Below are 20,363 nucleotides of genomic sequence, written 5' to 3'. Positions count from 1 at the left end.
CACTGGATGAGCCACAAACCTCATCATGTTACTGGCTCAGTGAGGAATTAGTAGCCTTTGTGAAACACACATGATACTACGTCAATGTAAATACGTATTTTAAGTAATGTATAAGACTTATGTACATTTTTTTTACACAGAGACCGCAACAATTTAATAAACCTCTCAATGTCTGTAAATATTGGCTATTTGAGTCTTTATTTCCAAACTAACAACAATAAAGAACGAATGTGCACATTCAATGTGCATACAATTTGCATGGTGATTGCACATAGCAGATGAGAGCTGCATCTAGACCTGCATCTGTATTTGATAATATTATTAGTGTTGTAAGGAGATAAAAGACAAACATTCTAAAGCTGCTGTATTAGTTGAGGTGTTTGCTCGGAAAGCTTGTGAACAAGCGCGCTTTCTAGTGAGCACGACTCTTACAGATCTTTCAGGTCTTTTTGAATGTTCCACAGTGTGTCTGCGCTTTTCTTCAGCTGAGACACCTCGTCCTGGGTCAGGTTCATGTTTACCACACTGCTCACTCCTCTGCTGTTCAACACACACGGGAGGCTCAAGAACACATGATCGGTGATCCCGTACATCCCCTGTGGAGTGAAATCAGAGCAGAATGTATTCATTTAGCTTTTGTCAGGAATGTATTAACCTCTAGAACTATATGAATATTTCGTTGACTCGGAATGTACATGGGATTTTGTTTAAATCTACAAAACATACACATGAAAAGAAAAAGGCCTTTCCACTATTTATTCATTTCCAATTAAAAAGTAAAATTGTGAGATTTAAAGAGTATTCATTGCTTTTGTGATTCTAAAGCTAAATCTGACTTTGCACTATATAATCTTTCCAGAGATCTACTCATAGAGAAGCACATTATACAAGACCATCTCGGAGACACTGAAAAAAACCATGTAGCTCATTTCAACCCATTATGAAGAAATTGGTAATAAAAGTATAATAACTACAGGGATAGTGCCTACCTCAGGCCAGCTTCTAAACCTAGCCTCAGAACAGGACGGGCACTTACTGTATTAGAGCTGCTGCAATACAAACTGAGTTTCTGAGCCAGTGGCTGGAAGTAAAGGTGTTCATCAACAAATCTCCTAGATGGAGATTTATAAAACAGTGGGAAGGAAGAAGCTATTTCATGTCCTCACATGAAAGTAATTTGCAAAACATTACTTGGAAGTGGCAAAAGTCTTGTGATCTAATGAAACAAAAGTGAAACTTTCTGGCTTAAATACCAAGTGGTATTTGTGGTGTGAATCTAATACTGCACATCAGCCTGCAGTGTAAAGCTCAGCAGCTGTAGCATTGTTGTGGACAGGGCTGGCTGATATAAAATGGGCAATTTAAATGATTGTACATATTTAAAAACTCTCCTACATTTGGTGTCCATTGGGGCGAATTTATTGCGGCCTACTTTACAGACACATCCATAACAAGCCATCAGTTGTGACTGAGAAGTCACACGTAATACAATAACGGGCAAAAATAAATGATTTCACTTTCTCTGACTATTCTTATTTGCCAAAATTACTTGGGTGGGGAAACTAGAAGTCCAATCGAAGTCCAATCAAAGCACAAATTACACAAAGTTTTGACTGTCTTAGGTAACTGTGGTTTTCTAATAGTAACACCTAACTACCTACTGATAGGTAGTTAAAATTTCTTTACCCCCATAAATTTAATATGAAGACCAGCTATCACTGGCTATGCGGATGGTTTTTTTTAGCAGCAGAAAGGGATGGTCAGTGGTCATAGGGAGTTCCTCTCTGCCCAAAAAGCTCAAACTGGGAAGGAAGTGCCAGGACAACAAATGACTAAAAGGTCTAAAATGTCCTCAAGTGGCCCAGTCAGAATCCTGACCCTAACCCATGTGTGGTGAATGATGAGACCTCAAAATTGCTCTCCACTGCTGCTCTCCAACTAACATGACACAGCCTAAACAATGTTATAGAAAGGAATAAGGAAAGCTTGCTCCATCATGCTGACCATGATAACTCCAATCACTAAAAGACAACATCCAAAAACTGGGAATGGGAATAAATATTTAAGAACTGCTGACATTTCAGTTTTGTCTTCCTTTTTTGTCTATACTGCCAGAAAAAGTTTCTGATTCACCAACATCCAATCAAACTGATTAAAATCCCAGGTTATGTCAATGATGTATTTGAAAAATGTTCTTGGGATCAATGCCTTTTCAATGCACTGCATGTATTTCTACATGTATTTCTGCATGTATTTCTCCTTTATTACCTTGACCATGGTAGAAATGGGATGAACTCTGTTCAGGTTTTTAATGAGGCTCTCTGTGAGATCTGCTACACTCAGTCCAATAGCCCAGTTAGTGTAGCCTTTCAGTCTGATCACCTCATAGGCACTGCAGGTAATCAACACAAAGGGCATCATTACAGCTTCTGTGGAGGTCACATAAATGACAAACATTAAATTGAATGATGAGCATACCTGTCAACTACCATCTTGTGAGTCTTTTTCCAGTTCTCCCTGTCACTGTCTTGGCCGATGTCTGGGTTCAGTTTCTGGAGGTTCACACCTGCTACATTTGCACCACTCCAAACAGGAACTAGGAAGCAATTAGAAAACAAAATCACTGTGAGACTAGGAATGAGTGCGCATGCAGAAAACAGAGACTGGAAAGAGCATCTAGAAGCATCTGTGAGTACTGAAGCAACTATAAACAGTACTTAAAAAAGGCATAGTGATTCTGCCTGCTGTCTTACCACTGGAGTCACCATGTTCTCCCAGGATCCAGCCGTTAAAGCTGCTAGGGTGGATTCCCAGTCGTTCCGCCATCAGGTACCGAAAACGTGCTGAATCCAAATTAGTGCCACTGCCAATGACGCGGTGTGTGGGTAGGCCGCTCAGCTTCCAGGTCACATAGGTCAAAACATCCACTGCATACACACCCGACTCAGGATTACAAAAGTAAGTTTTGCGTTCAAAAATGTATACTGATTATTCATTTGAACATGAACATGTTTGAGTACCTGGGTTAGACACCACAATGAGGATGCAGTTGGGGCTGTATTTGATTATTTGTGGTATTATGTGCTGGAAGACATTGATGTTCCTCTGGACAAGGTTAAGCCTGCTTTCTCCCTCCTGCTGACGTACACCTGCTGTCACCACTACGATGCGTGAGTTTGCTGTCACTGAGTAATCTGTGGAAACATGAGCGACTGTAAGAGACATATTACAGCCAGTGTTCTTAATTCACAAATGTCAGCATTATAGAAAACATAACATGGTCACAACATTCTACCTGAATTCAAGTCACTCCAGACATGGAAAATTAAATATTATTATCAAATAGGCCGCATGTTGATGGATCCCCAGGACTCATACCTGACCTCGACTTCCCCTGTGACAGCAGAGCTGGTTTCAACTCTAGCCATGTTGTACTTCTGCTAATTTGTTGAACTCTCACCTTTTCCTGAGACAATTTTAGGAGTTTTGAAAAAGAGACTTCCATGCTGCAGGTCCAACATCTCTCCTTTTAGTTTGTCTTCCATCACATCCACCAAGGCCAGCTCATCAGCCAACTCCTACACAGCAATAGAAGACATCATCTTCGGTATTCATGTTAACCTGGTCAGAATCACAGTGGATCTGAATATATCCTGGGAAGATTGAGTGTGAGGCTTGAATACAACCTGGTTCTGGTACACCCAGTCCATGACAGGGCACCAAGCACACACTCATTCACACCTAGAGGGAATTTAGAGTAGCCAATCCACTGCCAAAGTTTTGGGAGATGGGAGGAAATCAGGGAACCCAGAAGAAAACTAAATGGAGACAGGGAGAACATGCACAACTCTGACACTAACCCAAGTTCAAGATCACCCTGAAGTCGAAAGGGAGCAACTTATTTACATGTTTTTCCTTTTATGCTGTGGGCAGAATTGTAGTGGCATGTTCCTAATTTGGTAATAATCAGTGAAAGGTCTTTCACTTAATCTACTGGAAAAAATTAAATATTTACCATCACATATTCACTGATTAACCAAATTGAAGTATTAAGTTTCAAGTTTTGTCCTTCTTATGCATTTTCTCCAGCAGTGCAAGCAAAAAGACTTGTATTTCCTGCACTTACTCTTTTTGTGTTGTAGGTTTTATTGATTGTTCTGTTTTTCCCTTTCTTTATGCACTTACTTATTTTCTAACTGATTCACTCCAGCACTTGTTAAAGCCAGCAACAGTCTCCAGTCCTTATGAATCATGTTATGAATCATTACAGATTCTCCAAGTACTTTGTGTCATTTCACCTTCAGCTGGTAACACTTTCTGTGAGTCACTCTGGATGCAGGTGGCTGCTAAATCATGGGTTCTCAAACCTTTTATAGCAAGGGACCCCCTTAACAAACGTCAAATAACCTTAAACCACCTCAGCACATAATAAAAATATTCTAATGTTAGGCTTTACAAAAATATCGTAGTCCGTCCATCCATTTTCTGTACTGCTTATCCTACACAGGGTCGCGGGAAGCCTGGAGTCTATCCCAGGGGATTCGAGGCACAAGGCGTGGGACACCCTGGACGGGGTGGCAATCTATTGCAGGACACAATCACACACACATTCACACACTACAGACAATTTAGAGATGCCAATCAGCCTACAATGCATGTCTTTGGACTGGGGGAAGAAACCAGAGTACCTGGAGGAAACCCCCGAACACAGGGAGAACATGCACGCAAGGAGTGTGCACGCAGGGAATCAAACCCCCAACCCTTGAGTTGCAAGGCAAACATGCTAACCACTAGCCTAATATTGTAGTCTTATAGTCTAATAGTGAACAATAATCATCTAAAACCAGCTAATAAGAACTTAATAGAAGTAATAAGTTTGATAATGGTGGGTTGTGGTTTTGATCACGGTAAAAAAATTAAAAATCACTTACCCCCAGGTTATGCATCACAGACCCCACTCTGAGAACCATTGTGCTAAATAAGTTTATATAAATCGTAACCATGAAACTGGTGTAAACAGTAAAAAACAACAACAAACAAACACTGGAATGGCAGTTGTATAGAGAGAACTAATAGTGCAGAGATCCACAAGTCTTACCTGCAGCAGGATGCTGACGGCACACGCCATGCCCACCTGACCCACTCCCACCACCGTCACCTTGTTCCTGGGAGGCTCAACTGGTCCATTGAAAAGGGGGGTAATGAGCTTCTGCAGCACAGATGCCATGTTTTGCACTGTAAGAAAAAGAAATAACACACATCAGTGCTAATGTACACAAACATGCAGGAGTCTGAGAGATGATTCATTATAAGATATATGGTTAAAAGCACTCACTGAAATGTATGTGCTGTTTAATGCAAAAACAACAGGGAAAAGATGTGCACGTTCTGTTTAAGGGAAATCTTATAAACAGGTTTCAACATTCATATGCAATTTACACAAACACAGGTAAAGGTTTGTCAACTAAAAATTGCTTTAACTAAAATCACTAGCCATTCTGGCAGTTACATACAGTACATCTGTACTGCATTTACATTGTTTTTAATTAGTGAGCTCTTATTAATCCTCTGAAAAACTCATTCGATATCTGTTCCAAGTCTCCTTACATCAAGGTCACATCTGTGACACACCCACACTATGGAAGACAAACACACAAAGCCACTCGTCTCTCAGTACACAAAATCTGCACACTAAAACATTTATCTGCATTGCAGCTTGACACGAACATCAGCTGAACACTTGCCTTGCTTGTAGATGCTGTGAGCACCCAGGTACAAATACCACCATGAAATCAACATGGCAGGGCAGCTGAGAGGACAGTAGGTGACTGCAGTGTTTCGGCAGTGGCGTCGCTGTGCAACACTTCCTTAAAGCTGCAGCAGAGACAGAGCAAGAGGAGAGGAGAGGAACGGAAGGAGGAGTCTCAGCGACTCCACGCCTCCTGCTGAGGACTGTGTGGCCTCGTCTGCTGACAGCTAATGGTGTTACTGTAATCCCATGACACTTTCTTCCCAGGAGACCTGCTGTGAATGTCTGAGGTAACCACCCAGACTCAAGAAAAGATCAACTGATAGAATGTTGAACTTGGTATGTTGAACCAGCTATTTCTCAAATTAAACCAAGTTGGTATTCAACTGGCTTTTGCAAACTGACCAATTCACTTAACATCATTTTTGAAATTTAATTGCATTTAATCATGTCCTCATGAACTTAGGACAAGTCACTAAATTAGAAAATTCTCAAAAAGTAGGATGAGCTGTTAAGAGTGTGAGGTCTGCAACACGATGATGGTTAAATTCATTGCAATTTGTTATGCATAATATAAGCTATATTATAGTCTAGAGCAACGATTCTCAGAGTGGGATCCAGGACCCCAAGAGATTAGCAATTTGCTAGTTGTCACAGTAGTGTAAACCAGAACCAACCATTATTAAAGCTATAAAATCATGTCAATGCAATCAAATAATAATGTTAATAAAAATTTGTTTGGTTCATTAAAAAAAATAGCTCAATACATAGGCAAAATATTATCATACACATTTAAATAATGTGACTTTTTTTTTTTTTTTTTAATAGTTTCTAAAATAAATCTGTAGTGAAGGGGTCCATAAATTTAAATAGACCCTAACTGCAAAACATTCAAGAAACCAATTTAGAGAACTTGTTCAAGAACACTTACCAATGGTCAATAAACACATTATCTAGCCTAGCTCATTTCAAGAAATTTTAAAGAATTGGTGCATTGTAAGAGTCAGAAGACTTTAACCAAATTGTTATATAGGTGTGGAAAAACAAGACCTGAATGTAACACGCTAATAAAGTTCTTAAAACTACTGACCAAAAATAGACACTATTTTGTGCAGTGGGTTGTCTATTCATGTTGCTGATGTAAATCAGTTTTATATCAAAAGGAGAACACCTGGCTTTAAAGAGGACACTGGTTATGTTGGCCAAAGACAACCAGGTGAGATTTTGAATATGATTTGCATGGCATGCCTGCCCACCCAGACGCCCCAAACGCATATTCATGAATATAAAACCAACACCTCGAGCTGCATGGAAATTGGACTCAGGTCAGTTTCCACAATTAAGCCGCGACCCAAGGGCTCAAACAGCTGCAATTTTTTGACTAAAGGGAATTTCTGAATCAAATTTAAAGTGGATTGTAACCACATCCCCATTAAACAAACAAAGTGCTAAATCTTAGTTTAGTTAGTTTTTAAAAAAAAAAAAAAAAAAAAAAAGACAAAACAACCCATAATTGAAGGAGTTCAAGACAATGTAATATTATTTGGACATTCTTTATTTCATCCCTGTTAGTTGATGAATATCCAAACGATGCACTGCTGTACTCCGAGTCAGTGTGTGAACATGGAATACTTTTGGGACTGGATATCAGTTATTCTTGTAGTTGAGGAAAGTATGTGCAAAATGACAACCGAACAGAGACAGCTTTGCACCTGTAATATCCAGATCGCTTTTTTAAATCATACTATTGACAAACAGTTTAAAATCAGATGGAATTCACTCGTCATAATCTAAATGAAACCTCTACACATGGAGGAAATCCCTCTCAGTGTCCAGATGACTGAGACAAGCAGCAGCCTGGGAGGAACAGTGTAGCAGTGGGAGCTTAAATATAGAAAACAGGAGGGAACGTGATGGACAGGGGAATGAGCAGTTCTCTACTCTGTGAGACCCAGCTTCTTCTTCAGAGACTCTGGCATCTCGGGTGGAGGAGGGCGGGGCAGGCGGAAGTATACCTTCACAGAGTCATAGATGAACCACTGCAGGGCGGTCAGGGTACCGATCATAATGATACGGGCCACCAGACCCTTCCACACACCTAGGGGGGAAAAAGGGAGCAAAGTCAGCAGAAACAAGCACTAAAGTCTACACATTCCATGTTAACACTAAAAGTTCTTGTCCGCCCTCCAGCTTGTCTACCCTGGTGATGTCCACTATGGGAGCCAGGGCAGAGGCTGGGCTGAAGGTGCAGGTAGATTGCTCTCACACGCCAATGACTCAAGCACCTCCAACTGTCCAGCCAGAAAAGCTGCTGGGAGCCCCCACCCTGGAGCTGTGACACTCCGAGCTTTAAGACTCCCCAGAGGTGGATCTAAGGAGCGTGTGATCCATGTAAAACACCCCCGACCCCACCCATAATATCAAAAGTTTACATTACATAATTTGCAAATAATAAAATTATTTTTTCCAATCAGGCAGACATCCTGATGGTATACATGTACTCAAATGTGAAATGTTAACACTGGGCACAAAGCACTCACCCATTGGCCCAAGCTTCTTCAGCACTTGAGTTGCTGTGCTTCCCTTCTCCTTGTTCAGCACAGACACCACAGAGTCAGCAGGGTGTGACACAATGGCACAGAAAACACCAGCTACACAGGAAGATTAAAACCACAGCAGTCAATATTCAAATGCATCTTCACACCTGCCCTTTAATAACACAAAACAGCAGTTGTGGTACACTAAGATTTAAGCTCATTTTAGTTGTTTATTTGTTGTGATTGCCAAAAAAACCCACCACAACGCTGCGAGCCTAGTCCGTGTAGCGCTGTAACACGGCTGTGATCAGCCAAACTTACCAATGTAACCAGCCACAAAGGTGACCACCAGCTGCTCGGGCTTGCTGCACTCACTGCGGGGTTTGGGCACCACATACTTGTACAGAATCTCAACTGTGCGTTCAAAGCAGGCAAACTTCATCATGGTGTAGGGAATCTGCCTCATCCACAGGGGAACCACACCCTTGTAGAACCTGCAAAAGGAACATTTATATATGCATTTACTACACTGGAATCTGGAGCCAGTGCTGCACCACTGAGGCAGTGGAGGGCAATACAATAAAATATAAAATGGCACTGTCCAGCCAAATCAGTGCTTGACAGCTATAAGTTAAAGCCATCAAACAAATATAAATACAGCAATTTGCCTTAATAAGATAGTATGGTTCTTGAACTACAAAGTGATAACTGCATTTCTAGATGGGGTTTGACTCTATTTCAATCTTTTTAACACCTTTATCTAAAAGAGAATGCTTGGTGGAAGAAAGTTTATGCTGTCCGCCCTCCAGCTTGTCTACCCTGGTGATGTCCACTATGGGAGCCAGGGCAGAAACTGGGCTGAAGGAGCAGGTAGATTGCTCTCACATGCCAATGACTCAAGCACCTCCAACTGTCCAGCCAGAAAAGCTGTTGGGAGCCCCCATCCTGGAGCTGTGACACTCCGAGCTAGAAGACTCCCCAGAGGTGGATCTAAGGAGCATGTGCAGTGATTTTGCCTCCAAAATCTTACCCAACACTTGCTCCATGTTAATTTAATGAACAACCCACAAGTCTTTGGAAATAAAGAAAGGGATACTCACGCCCAGATACCCTCCTCTGCGTACATCTTGGGGGCGCACTCCCTCAGGGTGTTGGCATAGCCAGGCTGGGTTTGGATGCGCACTTTGCACGCCTCCATAGGGGCCAGAGCTATATCAGCAAAGAACTCTGCGCTAGCAGAGGCTGCGAGGTACAGAGAAGTTCTCCACAAGTAGGCATTTTCCTGTTTGAGCAGAACAAGGAATATTAAACTGTGGCCTGCTAAGAGAACACTAGTAGAAAATTTCTACGTTGACGCAAGCAGGCTAACATGACCACTCATTAGAACTGAGCATTTGGGTAAATTTTAAAGAACAATCTCGCCTACGAACATACGGTGAAAACGAACACTTTCTGACAATACACTGAAACTTCACACCTGCATGTTTTCCCTTTAGTGATCTACATCTGCCATCTGTCTGAATAGATTCGTATTGAGACTAGTTTGTGACATCAGGGGAACCCACCTCTCCAAGCATGTCCCCATACAGGATCTTGAACACCTCATAGAAGCCAAACTTGCAGAGACCCTGCATGGAGTATCCGATGAAAGTGGGCGCCCATCCCTTAGCGAGTCCCCGCACACCGTCTTCCCTGACTGTGACTGAGAACCCAGTAAAGATGCTCCGGTACTTTGCAGGGTCCACCTAAATGAGACGTTCAATTAGTGGAGCAGCTCATTGTGCACATACAGAAACACGAAAGGTCACTTTCATTCTGTGAAATGGTTGGTTATAATGAGTGCACTCCATGTTCTCAGGTTGAACATAAGATTTACATGCAAACCAAAATGACAACAATAAAAAGTTAGGTTTTGGTTTGTTTCCTTGACATCAGTAGAATGATCACATTGTAAGAAGGCATGAAGAGAACCAAACAACTTTTAACATAATGCACAAAGCACCCAAAAAGGGTCAGAGTTAAATTGTTCAACATTCCGTTATAAAAAAAAAAAAATACAATAGGCATATACAAATAAAGTTCTCCTGTTCATGCCTGCTTAAAATGGATAACGACTATCTACAACTAGCTAAACTTTTGTTTCTCAAAAGTGATACAGACCTGAAGCCGACATTTGACCAAGTCAAGGGGCACAACAGCTGTGTGTGTGATACCGCAGCTCAAGATGCCCCCAAAGCCACAGAGTGCGTAGTATTTTGATGAACCAAACTCACAGCTATCACCAGAGTCTGTTATATGAAGAACACAACACACACATGCTCATGCATCACAACACAATATGTAACATGCTGGGTAAGTGCCGGGGTCACACACTCCACATGACTCCAGCAGTCGTACACAAACGGACCTGCAGCCTGCATTTAACCAAGTCGAGCGGCACCACTGCTGTGTGTGTGGTGCCACAACTCAGAATCCCACCGAAGCCACACAGGATGAAATACTTCTGTGAGCCAAACTCACAGCTGTCTCCCTCTGAAGAGAAACACGACATTACAATCATTGGACACTTCACACAATGTCTTGATGGAAATTAGTGAAATGGCGAGATACCGAGAGCACACTTCAATATTAGTGATTAAGGTCATAAACTAAATTCCCAGCTTTGTTAAAATAAACTTTCATCTGTATGACTTTAGATAAACTAAACAGATTGAATGCATATCCCATGTGTTTTATATGACTCCACGGATGGGGAGGTCACAGAGAGGGCATTACCAACACAAACTCTTTGCCCTTTAAAATTCCTGACCCCTTCAACCATTTTTAGATTGATTTTCAAACATTTCACCTTTACTTCCTATTGTAAAATGCCTTAGACTACATCACATTAGAAAACTAAAATATCCAAAAGAGAATCTGAAAGAATCGTTACATTTGTATTGTTTTTCTATGGGACATACATTTTAAGCTGCTGTGATAAAAAGAAGGGGGAATAGGGTTTCCAGAAGATCCACTAACTACAGTATATAAGTATACTACAGAGTTATACTACAGTACAGGTGATAAATATCGACAGGAGCCGATGGTGTTGCGCGGTGGTCATGTGCCTAGTGCGCATTAGTGAGAACGCGATGTACTCGCTAGCGCACACTAATATTATTATTAATATTATTTCACATTTATTGGCTGCATGTCAAATTAAATGTTACTGGTAAACGAGTAGAAGCATATAATGAACTTTCCCCCAGATTTTTATTACACTAAGTTGACCCAACTTTGTCCTTCACTGCCCTCCACGGAAATCCCAACCAGGCCTGGAATATTACTGACAAAAAAAAAACAAAATCCAGGCAGTCAAAAACATTAAAATCCCACGAATCGATAAACGCAGCATACACCAACAAGTTAAAGGGAAGCGAATGGGGAAAATAAGGTATTGAGCAATCTAGCCACTCAGGCTAACTAGCTTGCTAACGCTACGCTAGCTCATGTCGATTTAGTAAGCTAACTTAGCTTGCTAACATTCTGACCTTTTAACTGCGACCTCCAGTGCCATGGAAGTCCACTGAAGCAATAATCCAGCCATTAAAAACAAAAATAGTGAAAGAACAGGACTGATGAGGAAATTAATCATCATACTCCATTAACTACTAGAACTAACTAGATAGAGCTGACAATGACTGACCAACAGTGGCTATGCTACAAGCTATCGATTAGCAGCAGTAAGAAAAAATGAAGAAAAAAAAAAATACTACATTATCTTTGTAGAAGTTTAAACCTCGACATTTCTAGCAACCCACCAGCCACTGAAGCTGCTGCCAGGCTGCGGGTCTGTCCATTAGCGGCTGGCCGTGAGGACTCCTCCGTTTTCTGCAGAGTGAACAGTGGTGCGCTGAAGGGATTTGCCCGGGCCAGGTGTAGCAGCGTGCTGGGATACATTTTATTGGTAGCTAAACGTAAAAGCACAAATTAGATAAAACCTAGTCATTGGTAGAAATATAGTAAACACCACCCCAATGACCAACTTTAATAAAATAAAATATATAAATAGCCAGCTATCGAACTAGGAGTCTTATTCTCCACATTACACTTTTCAATGACAAGCCGTTAGCTTAGCGGCACTTCGGCATTAGCCTGTTAGGCAGGTCACTCAGAATGAACGGCCTCCTGGAGTAAAAATTTATTTTAAGGACAAGCGGAATAGACACAAAACGCAACAGTGTAGATAACCTATGAAAAATGTCAAAAGAAACAAGAAAAAAACGGCATTATGTTTAAAAAGTCCTTACGTTTAAACACGTCGCAAAATGGCGCCTAGGTCCTCCTCTACCGGCCGCTCATAGAGAGCTCCTGCACAGTACCGGCGTCGTCTAACCGTCTCAGAGTAGCGGAAGTGACACGTCACATACCACCCTGACCAATCATATTTGACGACAGGCGGAGCCTCATTAGAATATTATAATGCTGATATATAATACTATATATAAAAACAATGTACCAAAATGTAGTTTATTGCTGTACTTAACCTCAAAGCCGCAGAGCAGGAATGTGGTCCAAAATCCCAGTTCATAATACAGAATTTACAAACATTTATAACATTAGACAGCCTGCTGCTGCTGCGGACTTTACTGCCGATGAAGGTCAAACAAACTGAATGAGTGTAGACTCACGTTTCTGACATGCTTTACCAAGAGCCACTATACACAACTGTACACACTATTGGATATATGGTAGGGGAATAATCATAGGTTCACCTTCTTATGCATGACAAATATGGACCTTATTATCATACCAACAGAACAAAACAGTTCATTTAAACTAAACTTAATAATAGAAAACATAAAATAAGAGTTCAGCTGTCTTTCTTATTTTTATTATGCACAATTATTGTAATTAACAATTGATAAACACTCAGTTCATCCAGAATGAAACGTTCCAGTTAACCATTAGATCCTATTAGCTGCCCTGTGACAAAGTGCAAAATTTATTTCCATTTTAAAAAACACTTTCTGCCTTTCAGACAGCAGGTTTAAACTTAAATGTTTGCTGCAATTTACTAGCACCTTCCATTCCACTGAACTATTTGCCTGTCTTTAAAAAGGTATTTTTAGAAGGAAAAAAAAACCTTAGAAAAATATTGCAGTTAAAAAGCATAAACATTTTCAAATCCAAGTAGTAAAATACAAATAATAAAAAAATTGCAATCTTTAGAACAAACATTTACTGAAATTGTATTTATTTGAACTAAAAGTTTCTACACTACTTCATGCTTGTCCAACAGACACAAATGTGACCTTCTGACTTTGTTTTCAGCTGCAGCAGAGAAAATATTTCACCTAGATGATAACCAGTGTTTTTCCCAGATACGAAAAAACAGGCAGGCCGGTTAAAGTTTGTGTTATGACGACTTATAGCATTTGACAAGTATACTTTCACAATACAGATAGATAACATACATGATGAGTCGTCACCTAACACAAAACCAGTCATGCATCAATGAATAAAAATCACGTCTATAACCTGAGAGTAGAGCAGAGAGTGTAGAAATGTTAACCAGCCAGTCTGATGAAGAACCAGTAGTTTGGGCACATTTCCATGCTACTATACACACACACAGACAGAAACATAAAGATACAATTACCAAAGCTGTCTTTGCTATTCTGATAACATATTCAAATTAACCTGCACAGTAAAAATGTATGTACATACAGTAATCTTTACTAAAAATCCACTGCACACAAAATAGTACTTTTTAGCATGCCCCAATATTTTAAACTCACATTGTGATGAGCTTCAATGCCTCTGATTAACACAACACTAATGCCCCTTAGAAAAGCATTTTGTTGATATCTAAAACAAATCTGTTTCGTAATGGAGAATGTCTAGAAGCGCTACAGGCAAACATAGTGGCAATTGTTTCATCATGATACAAGGCTACAAAAATCACTATTTCTTCCTGTCCTGATGACCTGCTACAAAACAGTAAAAACAAAAGGCAAGATGAAAAATAAAAACAGTTCACACAGTTTAAGGACTAATTAAAAACACACAATTGGACATGACTGAGAAGTTGGACTGAAATAATTATAACACACACCCTGACAATATGTTGATTCTCCAATCTATCAGATGGGGATGTGGCACAAGTCTGAAAATAGAGACAGCTCATGCACACCCTGGGAGAAGATGCATTCACTCACTCCCAGAATTATCTTCCTGACTAATAACACCAATAACAGTTAGGAAGGGTGTAACCACCCTGTCCTGTAAGAAGAGCATGCAGGAGTCGATCTGCTCATTGCTCACATTCTGAAAGACATAGTAAAGTGAGGCAGCCAGCAGGAGGAACACCAGCAGTTTGAGCCAGATGGCATAAGAGCGACGGCGTGGACGCAGCTCAGACGGTGGAGAGAATGATGGAGCATGTGATGGGATGCTGTGACTGTGTGTGAGTGATGACTTGGTGGTTGTGAACACACGCTGCTGTAGGAGAGACTCCTCTGGCCAGAGGTCAAGCGGCCTCGCTGGACGCCCAGCTGCCCCATGGATAGGCCGCCGACAGGTAGCACTGTACACAAGTAACAGATAGTGTGAGCCATAATGCTTTTAAAATATTTTTTTAAATCCATAAATTTGGTAATATTGACTCGATTACTTTGCACAAGGTGTGATATTGAATTTACTGTAGCAATCTAGTATGTTTAAATTCATCATCATGGTTGGTTGATTTGGATTACTTTGTTACTTTGTACACAAATCAATTTAAACTTGTACATGTGTTATGTGTTAACAATTTTATTTATGTTGGAGAAGTCCACTAATCTAAACCAAACTGTAAATAGGGATGTGTTCAGTCTGAAGTAATCTTAAGATTTATACTCACCTAATGCCTGTGGGTGTAAGAGGTTCATTAGGGAATATTTCTTTTAAAAGGTCACTTCTGTCCACAGAAAATGACTGCTCGTGAACTGCTGTTGTCTCCTCTACCTGCTAAAAAAAATTACAAATTGTATATTCAAGTCAGTCATTGGCCCTGTGGTCTAATGGAACAATAGTATCAAATAACACAGACTCATTAGAGAGGTAATTCAAAGGTTGCTTATCTGTAAAACACAAAGAGAACAAAGAAGTACAGGGTTGCAGTCAAATTCTCAATCACTTGCTTTTGCTTTTAAGATTAAAGATAGAACTAACATAAAACACCTGCATGGTTTGTTGTGGCCTTACACACTGTTCTTTCACTTTAACCAGATCGCTTGTTCAGTTTTGAACACAGTCACTGTCTATAACAATAACAAGCCATGTACTGCATAATGACGAAATCCTGTCCAAGAACTGGGGAATTACCACCTAACATAAGAACTGCCTACATAACTGAGTAATTTCCACTTTATTCTGTACAGACAACTTAAAACCTGTACAGACCGTTTTCAAACAAGAAAAAGTTATTTTGAGAAACTTTCATATCATGTTACAGATGGTATTTTAAATTTCTAGTGGTTTATGAATTCCTAGCAGTTTTGGGGTACTACGGCAATTAATTATCCACTAATATTGTGCCACACTTTACCTTACTGCTGTGTCGGCTGCTTGTCCTGGTGGTCAATGGGGTTTTTCCTCTGCTTCTCACAGGTTTTGGTGCTACAGGAACTGGCTCTGGTACTGGTTCAACATCTACAAACAATAACGGCAGAAATAAATTAATGGAAAATCAAGGAAATCTAAGTGACAAATGCACGAAAAAAAAGACATTTTTTTTAAACAACTAACCATCTTTAAGCTATTAACTGTTTGGATTATTCAATTCAGCATACTTCTTATAGTCTCTCCATACTCATTTAGGATTTATTATATGATAGAGTGAGAAGAATCTTATCTGTTCTACATCCATGAATAAATGTTTAAAATCTGCATTTCCTGTTTCATTATAGGAGAAGCATAATAAACAATCACTGTGCCTTTCTGTTCATTTTGAATAAGCAGTTATTCCACAACTGTGAATTTAGGAGAAACTACATTTATTAGTATACACGCAAAATAGCCCAGAATATTACTACCTTCTTCCTGGTCACTGTACTGATCCTCCACAGTGTGTGTGCTGCCGTTCTGACTGCCGTCTGCCTTCACAGGTACCGTCTCTGGAACTGCAGTCTCGGGTTCAGGTGGTTTGATCTCTGAAGGAGGCTGATCCAACAGTGTTTGAAGTCTCTTCTCATAAAGTTTACGAGTTGATGCTGTTGCATATGGACAAAAACAAAACCCCAAAACAAACAAAAATGAATAAAAAAAAAATAATAATAAGATCACACAACCACTCCTGCTTTGCCATATAGCAAATAAAAATTAACTGAAGTAAATACTCTATTGGAGTAAATTTATGAATACAGTAACATACAGGCGAGAGCAAAAATCTGTAAATGCTTACCTAAAAAAAGATTCAACCATTTTTGAAGAAGACAAGATATTTAATGCAAGTTCCTTTATTTTTTAAGGGTCAAAAGTATCAGAGAGTGCATGTTATCAACAACCAAAAGATTAGTCTGAATGTGATGTAAATACATTAGTTGACAGTTTTGTCCCAGTTATTTTTCTTCAAGACTCTGGCAACATATATTTATATTTACCCCATTTCTGAATTACGGCTTTACTGACTACGTTTACATACAAATCAAATTCCGTTTAAGGTCTATGTTCGGTGTGCAACCTTATTCTGAATATTTATATGAATGTTTATATGCGTACAGGCATCGGAATATTCCCTTATACATGTTTGTTGTAAATATGCCTGAGCTGCCATTCCTAAATACCTGGCCTACAGCTAAGCATCTGTTAGCACCCACAATTCCTTGCAAACTCAGCATGCACATATATTTCCTTTCAGTGAATTAATTGGTGTTTAAATTTACGAATAAAACAGTCATATTCCAGACGTGGGAATTGGTATTTGGTGAATCAGAATACTGTCTTAATCTGAATCGAGTAATCTGACTGCGGCATTTACATGACTCAATACTACTACTACTACTACTACTACTGATAATAATAATAAGAAGAAGAAGAAGAAGATTACCAAATTCTGATTAATATCACAACACTGATGTCTATGTAAACGTAGCCATTGTTGGTAGTGATATTCCTTGACACTTTGGTATTCTTTTTTCCATACACTTTGAAAATTTTTAAGCCATTTTTCCTGGACCTATTGACTGCATGTACTGCAAACTGTGAAGGTTTAATATCTTAAACAAGATGCTGACAGTTTCAAGTCAAGAAACAATAAGTCTAATGAGGCATTGTCTGTTTTCATGTGAATTGTTGTGTAATATCTGGGGAAACACGATCTCACCTGCACTTTGAGTATTTTTAAATCACTGTAGGGCAGAAAACCTACCGACTACTGGACCAGGATTGATGCCATACTTCAGCAGCTGATCCTTCAATTCGCTGTCGGTCAGACTGGCAACATCCACCTCCTCTTTTCGGTTCTTATCCGTCTTTCTTGTAGCTTTCTGCACATTGATCGCAAACCCATTAACTCCATTAATGAAGTGAATATTCTGGGGTCTTAAAACAAACAAAAACAAAACAAAACAAAACAAAACAAAACAAAACAAAAAAACTAATAATAAAATCACACTTACTTTTCCTGATCGACTTCTGTTAGAGATCACCGGTGTTATTTCTTCGTCACTGGAGAAAGTCTCGGCTGGAGAGTGCTTCTTGTTCAGTACGGTCAGATGTTTGAGGTAAAGTTGGACATAAACATCTTTCCTGTGCTCGCCGCTGGGAAGAGGAACATCATTGGCAAGCAGTTCGCTCTTAAGCTTGTCCTTTGTGAGAACGGACGGGTCTTCAAGGAATTCCGCCATGCTTTACCGGCTTGTTTCCAGACCAAAGGAGACACGGCGGATCTAATAAAAAGCCAGTTGAGTTTAGAGTAAATAAAGCGCAACAGCAAGTCACACAACACCCCTCTTGAAGAGTTAATGAACTTGCGCGGTTGTTGATAAACGTCAAACTGGCTGGAGCGCTCCGCCGCGTTTGAATAGACTCACAGATTTACGCGGCAAAACAGTTAATGTTACTATTTACTTCCCAACGCGGCTTCTTACCGCCGCCCAACACACATCTTTTAATAAATAACATGCAGTTATGTTCCAAAGCGTTGCTTTGTTTATACAGAAGTAAGAACAAATAACTACCTCTGTTACTGGTTTGCTGTATCCTGATGCCCCGTGCGCGCCTCTATCTGGCACTGTGAAATAAAACCAGCGCCTATTGGCTAGTTTGGTTTAATAAGGCGTTCCCCGATTGGTGCAGAGCAAACGACAACCAACCGCCGCATCAAAGAGCGCGACAATGGGCTCGATGAAGCCGCGGGGGCGCGCGTCCCCTTCCGTAACACAACACTTCAGTTTAGATTGTTTGGACGGCTGTAAAAGACGCGAGTCCAGCAGAATAAAATGTTATGGGGGGGAAGCCATTTTAACATACAGCCCCCTTTCGAAACCGTTTATGTATCTCCGGGGTTATTTATTATCCCAGGATTGCCGGTGTGGAACAAAACGAAAGTTCCTCAAGATGGCGGCCTTAACCGTGTTTAGAGACACGGGCAGGCTGCTGGCGCGCTAGTCTGGATTCTTTTCATTCATCATATGCTCAGCATGTCAGGGAATTTTAACCTTTGGACATGGAAATGTTTATGCCAAGGGTCAGATAATTTGCTAAGAATTAAGGTCCCATATCATAATTATCTCTTCTAATATTTTTCAGATTTACTGAAATATGTAAATTAGGCAGATTATTACATGTGATTTTTTTTCTTAAAATGCATTCATTTTAAAACACATTTACTCAAATATATATATATATATATATATATATATATATATATATATATATATATATATTGTTGTTTTACTGTGAACACATCAAGTTAACAGACTTTATTAATATTTTATGGAGAAAAAGAAAAGTTTGTGAATATAAGTGTCAGGCAGAAACTGCCACCTTTCTTGTGAACAAAGAAGCACACTCAGAAGAAGCCTTTGTTTTGAACTGTGGGGTCTACTTTCTGATGACCCTGTCCAAGAGAGAATGAACTTCTTGAGTAAAAGCAGTAACTTTGTTTGTGTCTGATATCATCAAGGCCTTGGGCCTGAGGTGCAATCATGGATAGTTTAGAGCAGTGGTCACCAACCCTGTTCCTGGAGATCTACCATCTAATCATTGCCTTAAGAAGTTCTTGATCAACTAAAACAGGTGTGTTAGATTTTGGTTGGAGGAAGGTAGATCTCAAGGAAGAGGGTTGGTGAACACTGATTTAGAGCCTGTCAGCCGCACTTTGGAGCAAGCAGGGGCTGGGCCTTCTTCATATGTTGCTGAGGCTAGAATTGAACATGGTGTATCTACTGCTACATCTTTATAAGTCTTTATAATATCTCCTAGACACAACTGTAGACATATGATCTTCATGCTCCAGTGATACACAATGAGTGAGATGACTGGCAAGTGGACTATAAGGACAGCTCTGTTCCTTGTGAGTTGTTGTGAGTTGTACAAAACGAGTTCCTGAATCATCAGTATTAGCTGAGTCAAATATATCAATAGGTTATAGCTCAGATTGCTTTCTGGGCTTTAAATCTCAGACCCAGTAGCTTTTAGTACAATCTACATGATTCAGGAAATTGTCCTCATTAAAATGCATAAAGTAGAAGAAAGTCCAAGGATTTGTTAACAGAAAGAGTAAAGTGTTTCCCTCATGGGTGTCACAAAGGATTCTGAAGAGAAGTATTGCAGTGATGTCAATCAGTGTAAGGACCTTTCAAAACTTTGATATCCTAATAAAATGGATTAGGGTTTAAATTAATGCTTTTTAACAGTCACAACATAGTCTTGTAAAAACTGAAGATAAGATTTACCGTTTTCAGCATTACAGGTATGGCAGAAGGATATAGAATTAGAATGAAGATCCACGCAGAACTAAGGAAATTGCTAAATTCAGAGATAGCAAAATAAGCATTTTTATAAGCATTTCATATTTTTAAAAAAGAAACATACAGTAGTGGCTATTTTCA

At 39.8% G+C, this 20,363-nt stretch overlaps 4 protein-coding genes and 2 non-coding genes across 8 annotated transcripts in view; 1 reads left to right on the top strand and 5 right to left on the bottom strand.

The window, feature by feature from the left end:
* Positions 1 to 181, top strand: part of golt1bb (golgi transport 1Bb) — a 4,099-nt gene extending 3,918 nt beyond the window's left edge. Inside the window, exon 5 of the mRNA XM_053641003.1 lies at positions 1 to 181. This exon is cut by the window's left edge and continues 545 nt beyond it. The gene's annotated coding sequence lies outside the window, so the exon portion shown is untranslated.
* ldhbb (lactate dehydrogenase Bb) lies at positions 180 to 7,153 on the bottom strand. Its single transcript, XM_053640999.1, has 8 exons — positions 5,745 to 7,153; positions 5,099 to 5,235; positions 3,461 to 3,578; positions 3,021 to 3,194; positions 2,754 to 2,927; positions 2,479 to 2,596; positions 2,269 to 2,392; positions 180 to 596 (listed from the first exon to the last, which is right to left on the bottom strand). Exons 1-8 carry the CDS (start codon positions 5,797 to 5,799, stop codon positions 429 to 431), a joined length of 1,068 nt encoding a protein of 355 aa, XP_053496974.1. The 5' UTR covers positions 5,800 to 7,153; the 3' UTR covers positions 180 to 428.
* Positions 7,154 to 7,283: 130 nt separating this feature from the next.
* Positions 7,284 to 12,681, bottom strand: slc25a3b (solute carrier family 25 member 3b). 2 transcript variants are annotated; one of them, XM_053640998.1, is made up of 8 exons: positions 12,576 to 12,681; positions 12,087 to 12,236; positions 10,694 to 10,818; positions 9,852 to 10,031; positions 9,387 to 9,568; positions 8,608 to 8,780; positions 8,290 to 8,400; positions 7,284 to 7,847 (listed from the first exon to the last, which is right to left on the bottom strand). In XM_053640998.1, the coding sequence occupies exons 2-8, from the start codon at positions 12,223 to 12,225 to the stop codon at positions 7,687 to 7,689; spliced, it is 1,071 nt and encodes a 356-aa protein (XP_053496973.1). In that variant the 5' UTR covers positions 12,226 to 12,236; positions 12,576 to 12,681; the 3' UTR covers positions 7,284 to 7,686. The 2 variants fall into 2 exon arrangements, with proteins under 2 accessions (XP_053496973.1, XP_053496972.1); XM_053640997.1 differs by lacking the exon at positions 10,694 to 10,818 and adding an exon at positions 10,447 to 10,574 and having other exon boundaries at positions 12,576 to 12,679.
* Positions 7,924 to 8,134, bottom strand: LOC128618822 (small nucleolar RNA SNORA53). The gene has a single exon (XR_008387840.1). It is a non-coding gene; the product is annotated as a small nucleolar RNA SNORA53 (small nucleolar RNA).
* LOC128618821 (small nucleolar RNA SNORA53) lies at positions 9,080 to 9,290 on the bottom strand. The gene has a single exon (XR_008387839.1). It is a non-coding gene; the product is annotated as a small nucleolar RNA SNORA53 (small nucleolar RNA).
* A 65-nt stretch (positions 12,682 to 12,746) lies between the features above and the next one.
* tmpob (thymopoietin b) lies at positions 12,747 to 18,546 on the bottom strand. Of its 2 annotated transcripts, XM_053640995.1 has the most exons (7): positions 18,489 to 18,546; positions 17,928 to 18,197; positions 17,678 to 17,795; positions 16,344 to 16,520; positions 15,857 to 15,960; positions 15,170 to 15,276; positions 12,747 to 14,854 (listed from the first exon to the last, which is right to left on the bottom strand). In XM_053640995.1, the coding sequence occupies exons 2-7, from the start codon at positions 18,153 to 18,155 to the stop codon at positions 14,479 to 14,481; spliced, it is 1,110 nt and encodes a 369-aa protein (XP_053496970.1). In that variant the 5' UTR covers positions 18,156 to 18,197; positions 18,489 to 18,546; the 3' UTR covers positions 12,747 to 14,478. The 2 variants fall into 2 exon arrangements, with proteins under 2 accessions (XP_053496970.1, XP_053496971.1); XM_053640996.1 differs by lacking the exon at positions 18,489 to 18,546 and having other exon boundaries at positions 15,170 to 15,273; positions 17,928 to 18,478.
* Positions 18,547 to 20,363: the final 1,817 nt, after the last annotated feature.

Source organism: Ictalurus furcatus, chromosome 14 (assembly GCF_023375685.1).
Source record: "Ictalurus furcatus strain D&B chromosome 14, Billie_1.0, whole genome shotgun sequence".
NCBI classification, from domain to species: domain Eukaryota; kingdom Metazoa; phylum Chordata; class Actinopteri; order Siluriformes; family Ictaluridae; genus Ictalurus; species Ictalurus furcatus.
This window is presented reverse-complemented; position numbering and strand designations above follow the sequence as displayed.